Raw genomic sequence first — 14,871 nt, forward strand, 5'->3', positions numbered from 1 at the left:
TTTCAAAATCAACGCTGCATTCTATAACATAAAACGTGATCTTAATATAATCTAAAATACCATTGGGATCTAAGATTTTGTAATTTGTAACTAGGGCTACATTTGGTACCTTGCATTGTTGATTAATTAACTTGATTGTAGAGGCAGTAAAACAGCTGAGACCGACGTGTGAGGAATTCCAAACGTTTACTAAGCCATAGACAAGTGCAGAAACGCCCCCTGAGGACCATGTGTGCATTGCAGCATGTAGAACACACACACGGCATCAAGGTAAAAATCAAATATATGCCACTATTTGCTTTCATCCTGGGATTTTAGTATGGCACTGTGTCAATCCGTATACAAGAAAACGCATCTACTACTTTTACTTTTATGTTGACCTTTTGAACGTACACGTAGAGTTGGAGCCACCGAGATAATGGGCATTTGGAAGGTTCTGCAGTTCGCAAGAGCTGTTTTTGATTGGACTAAACAGCTTCCCACCGCAAGCTGGCCAACTCTAGATTACTGCCTTCCACATACAGGTTAGTTTGGGTGGTATGTACTTGTGGCCAGGGATGGCTTAAGGGATAAAACAGGAGAATATCAGACGAGAAATGTGCCTTTTATTTTTGCTGCATTTGTCCAGATTCTGATGCTAACTAAGTACGTAGCGTGTCTGAAATACAAAACCAAAATGCTTGGAAATTTTCATCACTGTCTGCTTTGTAGGGTACACTTTGAGTGAACATTTTTGTTGAATCAACCCCACTCGACTCCAAATAAATGCTATTCAGAAACTAGAGGTGCCAAAATATTACACCATACAAGTGTGATTGAACACTGCTGTAAGCCATTTTTATTTACATTACGGTATTTTGTGGTGGTGCAATTTATCGTATTATTATTACCACCACCATTACAAGTTACATGTAGATATCCCCTCCCCAAAATACACGGTCATGGAACTTTGATACTTGAACTACTGCTGAAAAACGATTTTACAACTGTTGATCGTCCATGTGGTTTATAGCTTACTAGATCAGCCTGTTGCATAACATGCCATGCGTTTTTTTGGTCTGGAGTGAAACTCATAACTTAAACATGCAGACAGTAGTGCTGAAAGCATTGAGACAACTAGAATATAAACGGCACAGATGTTGTCAAAGCCGGGCTGTCAGGTTCGGACTATCAAGTGCTAGATTCAAGTATGAAACGATGAAAAGAGTACTGACAGAGTGTCAGAACGTGTTATCGCTCACTTGCAAGTCTTCATTCGCCCGTTGTTGGCTTGTTTTATAGCTACCGCATGCCAGTGATAGCAAAGTGCTCACACGAACAGTCTGAGCCGTAAAGTATGCTCCACTAATCTAAAGCAAGCTTGAGGTTTCATTTCACGGTGCTGATGAATGAACTTGTACATGTAGAAAGCTTTAATGGATTAAGTCATACATATGTATAGAACTTTGCTGCAATGTTACAAAAGGGTGTGGATTCCTTTGTGCTTGATGTCAATATAAATGAATCCATGTAATAAATCAGACGAAATCAAAAGGACATTTTTATGTGTAGGTTTTAAGTACGACAGCTATGCAGTATTTGCTTAGACTCTCAAAACTGTGTATTTAAATCCCAACAAAAGTTTTTTGTCTTCTTCTTTTAGTTAATGGAAGTACTTTGAAAAGCGTCCTGCATTACACTAATAGGATGGCGTCTAAGTCGACCAAGGACGCGAAGGCAATCATATGCATGTCTGGTACGTTCTCATCTGGGAATACAGTCCTATTCTATTTACGGACCTCCTTTCATTTGCTGTCAAAACAAGTATACACTGGCGACATCCAACATGTTTTTGTTTTAAACACACACATTCAAAAGCAATGTCTGCAAACTATCGCCTCTTGGGTATTACAAAACTTTGTAGCCCCTAAAAGTTCTTGACATTGTTTTATCCATTCAGCCTCTAAAAATGCCGAAGGGTTTTTAATCACCTCCATTGGGTCAGCAAAAGCGCCAAAATGGAGACCCGAAAGTGTCATCAGGGATACTTCAAACTCCGCTGAAGCTCCGGGATTTTTTCTAGTGTCGTCTGTGGCGTTAGACATGTCCCATTACATGCCTCCGTCAGAGTTATTTGTAGATTTGGTTCAGACAAGATAACACAGCGGCTGCCTTTCATCCTATTTTCACGGCTCATCAGCCACATTTGGAGCGTTTGAAGATTTAACCCTGTCTTGCATACTGGAACCTTTTTATCCAGGCACGAGAAAGATTCGCCACACGGGGGCTTAAAACTCGATCTGATAGCCTGACGTTGTCGCCCGGGGGTTTAAACTGTCACAAGAGAAAAGGAATAATGTGGCCGTGAGAGGATTAGAGACTTTGAAAGGGAACGAAGGCCGCCCGGTAATCTAATATGTAGTAAAACGTTAGCGCCGTGGCGACCCTGAAGGTGACTTTGAATACTCGCACATCCTCCAAGTGACTTCATAAGTATGGTGTCAAAAAATGAGTAATGTTTTCCCATTCTAACGAATCAAAATTATTTCATACATATTTTACTGAGAAGAGAACTTTTCATAGTAAGTGATAATCCAGGCTAACATTTTTATGTGATATTGTTTAATGAGTCTATTGATTGATGTTGAATGTGCAGTTACCTTGATGACGTTTATTGTTACCTCCATGAAATGTGTCATGGAGGTTATATTTTCAGTTGCGTTTATCTGTCCGTCCTTCCGTCTGTCTGTTGGTCAACAAGATAACTCAAGAACGCCTAGATGGATGGGTTTCATACTTGGTGTGTTGGTAGGGTGTGACGAAAACTGGAAATGATGAGATTTTGGTCCCCCTAGTGGCTTCCCTTGGTACTGCAGCGCAACTTCCGGTTTTGATATCTCACGATCTGGACATGCTAGGGTCATGAAATTTTGATGGAAGGTAGCTCTCGTGCTTGGGAAGAAGTCATATGAGTTTGGGCCCCCTAGCGGCTTGTTCTGGAACTGCAGGGCACTTTCTGGTGAAATGTTTAAAAGCCAATAAGTCCAGACAGGAACAACATATTTTCATTATTTTTGGTGTGTAGGTAGCTGAGAGAGAGATGTACATAATTAAATAATTAAATTATGCAAATGAGGACTTTATTTGCATAATTAATGAGGAAATTCTATAATTACAGTGTTTTACATTATACTATGTAACCTATGGCAGGCGGAACTTCAACAGATACTAATTATGCAAATGATGACCTAATTTGCATAATTAATGTGAAAATTCTATGATTTCGTAATGGTGAATGATGAGAATGTCATACTTGGGACATCTGTAAATTAATCAAAAGTTAACATACATCACGATGCATATATCATGTTAATGCAGAGGTCATTTGAACAATTAAAGAAGAAATTTACATTTACATATCAAGATCATATTTCATGGAGGTATGAAATCTCGGAATTCTAGTATTATTATTATTATTGTTATTGGATGAAGAATGTAAATAGGTATAATGATGAATTATATTGATGTATTTTAAATGCATGCATTTTTGTATGGAAAAGGACTCCGGAAGAGTAGTGGTGTATTGTCACTAATTGGAGATTCCTGAAATAGATAAATAAATAAACAAACAATGCATTCTGTTTTCCGGCTAAATCCCCAATAAACAATTTCAACAAATGTGAATAGAAATACATTTCACATACAGATATTTCTAATATTGAATGCTGTTTCCCATTGCATTACTCGCACCAATATGTAAAACAAATCCTAAAGGCTAGCGCTTTATGTTTCATTATTATAAACAGCTTGTGGACCAATCTTATTGACAATTGCAATAGACATGTAACAAACTAAATTAGTTTTTAGGTTTTTAAATATGGTGGGAAATGTTTTAGTATAACTAAATAAATGACGTTGTGGAAACTTATGATACTAGCAATTTCAGCTACTTATTAATTCTGTTTTGACGCCATGTCAACATGAAATGTCAACACATCATGAATGGCTACAGACAGTTGCCCGGAAGTCAGGCATGTCGGCGGTTTCTTTCTTGTCCGCCCGCGAGCCTTTGTCATGCGGCAAGACTTGATCAATATTGACATTTTAAATAGCAATTCTTTTCGTGGCCGCCTCGCTTATTATTTCCCCTTCCCTTACCCATCGATTTACCAAAGGCCGCTTGAAACGCTAAGCCATTGATTTTGACATCACCACGGTTCCCTTGTTAGGCATTTATCGCACAATCTAAAAGAAATTCTATTGGACTGCCACAAACTATTAGCGAACAACAATGTCCCTGGAGGTTCCAGATAATTAAAACTGATTTTTGGTAATGCTTCACTATTAATAACAATCAATTCACGCTTTAACCATTGATGGGACACTAACGCGGTATCTCGTGCTCTGGAAAACTAAACAATGTCATAGCATCATCCCAAGCGACATTTTGGTCTAGATCTGCTGAAATCTTTATTTTAAGGCAACCAATAATGCGATTTCAGGACAGCAAAACTGGAAATATTTTGAATAAGGCAATCTCTATGATATTGACACATACTGCTTCACATTAGCACATTTGAATCAGCTTTTCACACTTTAGGCATTTCAAACTGCAGAAACAAGCCCCAAGATAAGTCCTTTATTTTCTTGATGGTACCCTAAAAATCAGCCCAGGGCCCTTCTAGTAACCATTTTCCGTCAGAATTTTGCTCCATGAGGGTCAATATACGTCAGGCTGGTGTGGTTTCAACTCAGTATGCAGATAAATGACTAGAGTATTGGCTTTGAAATATCGGGTTTTCAAGCCCTAAAAACTGCATTGGATGTCTTCAAAGGGCCATTATTCCTCATGTTGGCACCTTAACAAAGCAGTCCCGATAGAGGTATGTGCGTCACGCACGTATGTTTATTTTCACGGCCATGTTCAACTGTTCCCTGGACCTTACTTTAGGCATATCCCGGAATCTTGTATTTTTTCGATCTACTCATCCTCCTAACTAATTCATTATCAACTATTCTATGTGTTGTCGCTTACAGCGAGTTACGACTGTGTTTATCTCTTTGCAGAACAGCGCAGAGGTCATTCTGCCTTAGGTTGAAAGCTGCAACATGAATCACAACTTACATTCTGCTTGAATTTTTTTATTTGATCTCGCAGATATAATATGAATGGTTTATTCGCAAATTAACACAAAACTAAAACAACACTGCAGCCTAATAATACAATGAAAAAAACTGAATTACGCAGTTGCGTTGCGGGGAATGCACAATTGTACAACATATCACGAATGTTTACAAACATAACCAGACTGAATAACAAGAATTGTTATTCAGTAGTCGGGTGATTACACAGTAGAGTAACGTTACAAAACACTGAGTTTTGGCGGGTACGCAATGGCACTGTTCCTGCCAGATCTTATGTCAAATGTCAGATGCTAGGTCCAATGCGTTATATTCTACAATTCCCTTTATGGTACATTTTAATGTTTAAAGTGATAACTAACCCATAGAATTTATTCGGGTTAACACCATAGTTAATCCAAAATGTACATTCTATGATCCAACCAATGCCGTTACATATACTCTCAGGTATTTCTTTCTTGTTACGGCATATCAAATTTGACCTAATGACCCCCTTTTTCTTTTTTACTGCTCATCTGGGAGATATTATGTTTCAGAGGGTAGACATAACCGTACGTGTGGGAGTCCTGAAAATCCGGACACGGCGTAAATGAGGCATAATTGCCGCTTTACCTTGTTACGTGATGCCCCAATGGTGGGGTAAAACAGTTAGAATCTGCTTCATGGATGGTTTGCTAAATATCTGTTGAGTCGTAATGTCTCGAATTGGTGTAAATATTTTCTTAACTTTAAATTGATATAAATTACTATACCTATACCAGTCACAACCGGCGATGCCAAACCACGAACTACCCATAGCGCGAATCTATGCACCATGGTCTCCCGAGACTGAAGGATGCCAACAACCTATGAAAGTATGGTACAACTTTTATGTGTATTTGATGGTTGGATATCAATTTCACATGTATCACAGTCTGCTTGGCTCTCAACTGAAAAAATAGATTGAAATATGTGTAATTTATAACGGAAATTACAACAACGTCATTTCAATACAATGAAGGTTTAGAAATATGTTGGTTCTGACAAAAGTTTGAAATTCTTACAACGTAGAATTAGGTTTTTGAATCCATAAAACCTGAGACAAAAGATGGATGAAACACCCGACGTATTGATTGTCTTTGGAAAAATCGATGAACCCCTTGTCATTGAGGTTCCGTACATGACAGGTTGTATTTCATGATAATACAATACCCTGCCGGGCAATAGATAGGTCTTAAACTTTAAGTAAGAAATATTCTTGACATCACTGTTGGAGCCGTTGAATAATAAGTTGACTAAAATAAGATCCTTGCCATTAATAAAAAAAGCCAACAGACCCTTTACCCTGGCGTAATTTTTTTTTTTCACTGGCACGATCATATGAAGACCCACACCTCTCATTTACCAGCATTCTGACCTAAGCTTCATTCTTGTTACAGGGCTTTGTCGTTAATTGGAATCTATAGCTGACCTAGTACCTGTGATTTAGCCATCCGGCTTTCCTACTTCCACACAGCTTTTATATTGTATGGAAGTCTGGTCCCAGGTAATACTTTTAGATAGTACCTTTTTACCAATTTCATATATGCGCCTCCTGCCATATTTACAGTGAGGAAACAATCTTCAGCTAGACAAAGCCCTGAGTAAATGTACCTAGTACTCCTCTTTTTCACTGAAGAGGTGTTCGGAATCAGAATATCTTCCTTCGGGAGCCATACACACACAACCGATAGCTAAAAGTAACTAGAGGCCTTGTACAACCCATAAGCCTTTAACACACAGAGAAGCATTTGCTAGAAGCAACTATATAAGATAGAAGCCATACAGAGCCCATAAGCCTGTTGCTAGAAGCAGCTACAGGCCATGTACAACTTAAAGCCATATCCACACAGCTATGCAGTTGATATATATCAATGTCGAATCAGCAATGTATTAAACTTACTGGGCTTATCTAAGCCTTGTTGGAATTTAACGGACCCTGTAAATTACTATGGTAGTAGACACAGGCGTATCCATTTAATTTACGTGACTTTTCAAGTGTAGCATAGAGTGAAAGCCCTTATCTGACCCGTGCCGTTCTGTAAATAAGTATTATGGTCTTTTTTCTGACATTTTTACAGCTGGTCTACTGGGCGATGCACTGTCTCCATGCTGTATTGGATGTAATCATCACGTCCATCTACTCCATTAACTTTTAATAACATCATTGGCAATTACAAAATGTACTAACGTTAATATGTGGCATGCTTGTATTTGCTTATGTGGCCCATGCTCTTCTGTAAATAAGCATTATGGTATTTTTTCTGACATTTTTACAGCTGGTCTACTGCCGGCAGGGCCATGCACTGTCTCCATGCTGTATTGGATGTAATCATCACGTCCATCTACTCCATTACCTTTTAATAACATCATTGGCAATTACAAAAAAGTACCAACATTAATATGTGGCATGCTCAAATTTGCTATGGCATGCTTAAATTTGCTGATTTTGATCTTTACCCTTAAGGTACACAGGGGACGAATTCGATTAACCTTTACCTATTGCTTACGAATCAGGTTTTGGGTATAACGGCAGTCTTTTCATGAGCCTGCACTCTCTTTACAGCACCTTGCGGGTTAGATCGATCCCCTAACAGTTGCCCTCAAAATTTGTGAAATCGATTTTGCGTCTTTCTTTGACACGGGCTACCAACTTTTCCCACGATTGACTGTGCAGTCTATTGAGTTACAACTCAAATTTAGTTCTGAAGTAAACGCACCGTATTTTGTATGTGTACGTGTTGTTTCCGCTTGCGAAAGTTTGAAAGTATCCAATACCTCTGCCTACATGATCTAATACCCGTGCCAGTGGTATTGTTGCTCTCTTTTGATCTGATTGCCGACACTGAGAATCCTTGGTAGCGCATCACAGTATATACTTCTTGTACCTTTTGGTACTTTTTCATCCGTCTAGATATAGAATCTCCTGTCGGGTGCCAGTGGTATTATTGCTCTCTTTTGACCTGATTCTCGACGTAGAATCATTGATAGCACATTACAGTATATACCGCCTAGATATAGAATCTCCTGCTGTCTGCAGCTCTAATTGACATTCAGAGCTTTTCGCCGAGGTAATCCAACCACGACCGTCCCCACGTTGGGATGAAAGCTTTAGTTGGACCGGCAATTCGATATTTAGACTCTTATCTGTCTTTGCTTTGGCTCCGTGCTTCAAGATCCTGCCGAGCAGTAAACGCCACGCCTCTTGCATCATTCATCTTTCTTGGCAGACGCCAGGCTAAAACAGACTAGCTGTACTATCTTAATGCTGCATCAACAAGTAGTTCCCATCAACAAATGTTCAAAGGCTCTCCCCAAGGGCACACAAGAACCAGGAGTACATGGAGTATAACAGTACAAGTTTTTACAAGACTTTGATTTGTTACTGTGAAATAGCTTCCAGACTCCTGCATGTCTATTGCATAATGGCACTTGCACATAGGATAAGACTACTCCCTTTGATGCAAATATAACATCAATACTCACATCAAAAGCAGCGTCTGCTATGAATGTTAGTCTACGAAGAAGATGCATTCGTATGGTTTTGAGTGAGTCGTAAAAGTGTTGCTCATCATATTACAGCTCCGAAGCCACTAAAATTATAAATCAAAATTAACGTTTAATACAACCTAGGAAGGAAATTAAAGGTTTGGGTTTCGTTTTAAAGGCTTTTCCTTTAAACCTCTGCTCAATGTAGTTCTCAAGTACCAAATGTCATTGACATGTCATTGAAGGTTGGAAGCATTTGGTACTCATTCCGGGTGAACATGTTATTTCTTTATGGCTCATTGCTGCTTTTATGTCAAAATAATTCTGTTACTATAGAAGGCCTTGGCCTTATAAGCTTGTTAAGGTTTCTTTTATTATACCTATACATAATTATAACCCAGAGAAAATTGATACAAGTGATACACTATTTCCCTTTATGTTTAGGTCTGCAACATTTTATCGGATGCACCGAAGGCAGAATGTTTCAGAAGTCAATATTACACCGCAGATGTATTGTAATTATTAGGCCTAATGTTCCGTTATTAAATAGGGACATAACTTTCCTTGTCACCAAGCGCCACTTTATCGCTAGAATCTGTCAGGCTACATGGAATAACTCATGGTAATGAGCAGCACTTGCCTGACTAATATGCAAAGGGAATGTATACATCATCCTTATACTTTGTCTGCCAAATGAACAACTGGAATCGATTTTGTTGGTTCTACTTGTTAATAAACGTTCATATATTGAATTGTCGATAAAGTGTATTGATTTCCTTGCTTAGTGAATGGAAATTGGGAAATACACATGTTGGCTTTATCGTGTGTATCTGTTATCATGTATCGAATCGAACTGGTGATCAAGACAGATACTGGTTTACATTTCTTTTGATAATGTGTGGGGGTTGCGTCTAATTCAGACTGGTATTGGTTAGCAAATACCCGCTTACTATGTATGCATATGACCTCTAGAGAGAGTCATACAGCTTATTTTTTTAGACTGTATTGAGGTCACGTAAATGACATAATTGGTTATATAGACAAAGTACTTCTTATATTGCCTCTGGCTGTTTTAATGAACTAGTCCGACAGAGCAATCTTAGACATATTATCGGGGATGCCTGTTGTCAATCTAGATCTCCATTCATTCCCCTAGCGTCTTAAAACTTCTCTTTGTTGAGGGGCCACATATTGTAAACGTTACCTTGCGCAACCAAAGAGACTCCTTGATGATGCATATAATGAATAGTGCATGCCAATACGTATTTCTAAGAAATATTATCACCATTATAGCTACGCCATTGTTCCATAACATTCTCGAAATTTAGCGCATTTCAACCCAGTTTACCTTCAATCTTCTATACTGTTTCAATCACATGGATGCAAACATACATGCGCTATCTTAAAGCAAAATATTTTGAGGGTTTTGCTTGGTAGCTTGTTTTGCCCTGAGGAATCATGATTTTATTTTAGCAGTTTTGGTGTTATGATGAGCCTATCAAACAATTGTTTCATCATTGGAGACATTTGCTCTAAATACAGTATGATACAAAATAAAGCTGGACCGATTCTCTAATTCAAGAAATATGTAGTCGCTTGATTTACTTTAAATAATTTAATGCTCCAGCCAGATGCCGTACATTAATCTACGCATGTTTACCATAATATTATGAAAAGAAGTATCTTTAAAAAATCAAATGCGGTGAAATTAACAGCATGCCTAGTTAAAAATTTGCTACCACACTGTAGCTAATGAAGTTCAGTAACCTATCTTATGAATCCTTTGACCTTTGTCATTGTTCAAATTATTCATGGCGTATACCATCTCGTCAAATGTTGAAATTGCATGCTGCATGGCTTGAAGGAGGGATAATTGCACTTAGGAAGACATAATTCCTATATTTATGTTGTAAATTGTCTCTTACGGCAAAGCTCGACGAGAGCTTTCCTACCATAAGCGTAAAAGTCAAAGGCCAGAAGGAGAGCATCACAGCATTCAGGAGTTTGCAGTGAATAAATCAAAGTCTTGTATGACTCAACTATGCCATTTTCAAAGTCTTGAATGATTTTTGAGTACCATTCCACCCAGCAGGCAATCGACTGAAGTTACTTGAAGACCTGGTCGATGTTACGAGAGGCTTAAAGCGCGCGAAGGTCAGTTGGGTCAGTGTAGCTGATGCACTTTAATGAGTTTGGTTGGTCACGGCACTTTTTACCACAGCTCTACCCTTTGGGAATCAATCAGATTCGCAGACGCATCACGCTTCTGTGGTCTCGACGAGTCAATGTCTGGCAGCGGTGCTTTTGCTTTTAATTCGTACGGCCGCAATCACTCAGTCAGCTATTGGAAACTTTACCTGCAGGCATTGCATTCTATATACATTCATCATCATCAACATTATCATCATCATTATCGGTAATTCTTACCAGAAAGTGTTAATTATTTTTTGGCAAACATAAAGAATATCAGTGAGTACTCTTCGCACCGTTTACACTAATGGTGAATGCGTTAGTACATTAAACGAAACAAGGAATCAGCATTAATCAACACTTAACCAAGGCGCAACATGGTTTGCTAATTGTGTGGCGATTGGCTGGTCGCTAACACATTTTAAAATATTCATAAACGGAGACGGAAGACACAATCAATACTTCAGACGCTTTTGGAATGGTAAAGATAGTAATACACATCGCTGGGTTACACATTACTGTATCTATGTATTCATCGTTTAGTATTGGGCTCCAAGAAGCAAATGATAATGTTTGAAGCATGGTCATTCCCTGCAAAGGATAGCCTATTAGAAGCAACACAAACCTTTACGGATGATGATATAGATGCTTAGCAGCAACTGTGGCAGGTGGAATCTTCTGTGGCCGGTAGCCATGCCTGCTGACTTCCTCACCTGCAGATCGGCCCCTGTGAAAGGCTACGCAGTCCTATTTACCGCTGCAGTGCACAAAGGCCACACCGGGGGCTGTTACGTATTGGCCGGCCTGCTGAGCATACGCCTCGCCCATTCCCTTATCCTAATTGGTGTAACGGTCGGGGAAAGAAATCGATATCGGAATCGTTATCACGTATAGGATTTTGCAGCGATCAGCGTAGGAGGTACAATTTAATTACCACACCCGCATGGACGAGTGAATAAGGTTATCGGAGAAAGATAGGACATTGACTGTTCGAACAAAGCAGTGATGGAACACGCAAGGATCCGGGAATAGGGTGTTGTAGAAAGAGCTGGAGAAATTTCTAAAGCCGGAGGCGTTTTCCAGATTTTATGGATATTGAACCTTGCATTAAGATGTCGCCTGTGCCGTTATGTATTCGGGTCATTTTGAGCGCCACAGAGGCAAAATATGAGAGGAATACCAAGCATCCACTTAAGGGGCAAAGATATATTTATGTATGCCCATATGAAAGGGCATCAATCTTTTAAAGGCCCTGACACCAGCAAATCAAATAAAGGCCATTCGTCTCTTGCAGTATTCTGTCACATTTGAAATATACAGTCGTGAAGTATTCTATTGTCAATGGTCTTTTTTACAAGATATACGTAAAAAAGGATATTCAAATTTGGGAGAACCTCTTGAAAATTGACTACCAGAAATTGAAATTATAGTTGATAAAATCTTTTGCTGTGTTGCCTTCAGCAGTTTTTTTACAACTTTTATTAATAATGATACTCGGACATATTTCATTTAGTATTCAACAGTTTAAGTATTGAATCCTACGTATGCAACTACACATTTCTGTGATTACAAAACAAAGATTACTGTTTATAAAAAAGGAAAAGCAAGTTTCCTTTATCAAGCATCCTTTTCATTCAATAGCTGGCAAAACAATATCTTCCATATCTTCAATGCAGTTTAATGCAAAGTGTTTATCGAGCATAAGTACACCCGATAACGTCTGTTTGATTTATGTGCAACACCGCAAGTGTTGACAATAAATCTAGTATATGTGATTATATGTCTTCATCTATGCAGCTGCACTTTGCCAAATAAGGGACAAATCTACACATTTTTATAAGTTTACTATATTTTTCTTGACTAAAATGTTGTTGGGAGTTCATTAGGTCCCCCCTGCCTTCCGGAGTAGCCATCTGACAACATATTGTAAACATGTTTTACGGATTCATTGCCCATAGAAGGTAAATCTTGCCTGCAATGGCGTGAAATTCCATTTTCTGGGCCATTTCGCCCATACTCATACCTGGGAGGCCCTTAGACGTGTAGCCTTTTGCAAGCATCCCGGCTTTACTGGGAGTAAAGCTTGTTCTTCGCATCATCAAACATGCATGAGGTCCCCCATTGATCTTCCTTTAGTTGTAACCAATGTGTGTGTGTGTGTGTATTGGGAGGGGGGTATAACTGCATAGATACAACATTGGCATATACATGCACAGATGTGAAAATTAACAAAATACATAGGAGGGATAAAGAAATGGTGGTTTCTATCAATTTTTCATGTCGGACTGTACTAAAAAGCGGAGGGATTCTCTCTCTCTTCTCTCTCTGACAGGGATATAGAGCTATATGAAAAAGACAACCAGGATATTTCAATACCTAATGGGGGAGCATATATATATAGATTGCTTGTGACGTTTTTTTTTTCATGTATTGTATATTTTACATATTATGGTGTTTCGATGTCCATTCTATGCATGTTTTATTTTGAATCAATTAAGGCTGAATAAGTACCAGGTACAGGTGATATGGAAGGCAAAATTGTTTAATAGAAGAACTTTATTGCACGACAAATGCACATGGTACATTGTATGGCAAACTACATAAAGAGAGTAAAAACAATAAAATAAGTGTGTTGAATAAGACCTAATGTCGAATAAAAAAACCTAACATATCTATATCATAATCATTCAAATAATAAGGGATATCACAAGTCGTTGATAAAGTGTTACAATCAAGTGGGCTAATCACAAGTTTCAGTATTTTTTCTAATAGCAAAGCATTCCTTTATATATCTACCTATTTTTGCATTGTGGGGACCATTACATGTAAAGATATATTCAAATCTGTCTCCAACATCGAGACTCTTAAAATCTATGGTACTTGATTCGAGAAATGTAAATAGCTTGTTACGTATAACATCATATTTGGTACATTCCATAACAACATGAAATTCATTTTCTATATGCTTTGGACAAAATGGACAGAACCTTTGGTCGGGGGCTATATTGTAATATCTACCTGTTTCAATATTCAATTTATGGCTACTGATTCTTAATTGAGTTATTGCTTTACGAATTTCATAATTGTGATGGCCTTTCAGAATGCATTTACATGACTCTACAATTGATTTTCCAGGATTAGCAAATTGTTTACGGTCTGTCTAAGTTTCTAAGGACAATTCATCATGGCCCCTCCTATGTCATAATTGATATTACATATATTAAGTAAGTATTTTAATGCATTGTATTCGTCAAAAGAGGAATTGAATTTTGTGTATGCAATTCATCTCCTCCCCGCTTGGTGTCCTTACGTCCTATATAATACAACTAATAATTAGTGTCCTTTTTAATGTCTAGATCAGCGACATACAGGACGACACAGGGAGACACAGACTCCAGACTCTTTTGTCAAATCAGATAGCAAAAATGGTGTTACCTGTTAAACCCAGGCTTTTGTTAGATCATCTGTTAGTCTGGATCTATAAATGGTTGCGTGAAAACGCATCATGTCTTGAAATCCTGCCCTGAATTGGCTCAACCTCGCACACAAAAGAAAACCTTGTATTTTTTCCGTACAAAAGCATGGCAATTTGCTAATATAAGCCGTGAAGATCCCAGGTTTTAATACTGAGGGTACACATTATCAATTATTTCTCGAAAGCCAATATTGAAGCACGAATGTAATAATTGTTGTGTAGTTCATGCTTATCGATGGTGGCATTACTGTCTTAAGTATTTTTCGTGGGTGTGTACGGAGTACAAAGACATAATTTGTACTTCAATATATATCAAAGAGAATGGTATAGTTATATATATATATATATATATAACAGATATAACAGATGCTTTTGACAGTTTTGTTGGATCTTTCTTTTCTACTTGCACGCTCCGATTCACAACAAGAATAAAGGAAGTACAGGGCTAATGAATATTGATGCTGTATGGAAATCTAATGCATCTAAACCCCGCGAAGTTGTTCGGAATGCATTCCAGTTACAGACGGCATCGTGACAAGATGACCTGTCTGACCAGACGTAAAATGATGCATGGACAC

At 38.3% G+C, this 14,871-nt stretch overlaps 1 protein-coding gene across 1 annotated transcript in view; it reads left to right on the forward strand.

The window, feature by feature from the left end:
- Positions 1-1,686: 1,686 nt before the first annotated feature.
- Positions 1,687-14,871, forward strand: part of LOC109469067 — a 35,545-nt gene continuing 22,360 nt past the window's right edge. The window contains exon 1 of the mRNA XM_019767453.1: positions 1,687-1,735. Within this exon, the coding sequence (XP_019623012.1) occupies positions 1,687-1,735 (49 nt within the window). The remainder of the gene's footprint in view (positions 1,736-14,871) is intronic.

Source organism: Branchiostoma belcheri, unplaced genomic scaffold (genome assembly GCF_001625305.1).
Source record: "Branchiostoma belcheri isolate BF01 breed outbred unplaced genomic scaffold, Haploidv18h27 scaffold20, whole genome shotgun sequence".
NCBI classification, from domain to species: Eukaryota; Metazoa; Chordata; class Leptocardii; order Amphioxiformes; family Branchiostomatidae; genus Branchiostoma; species Branchiostoma belcheri.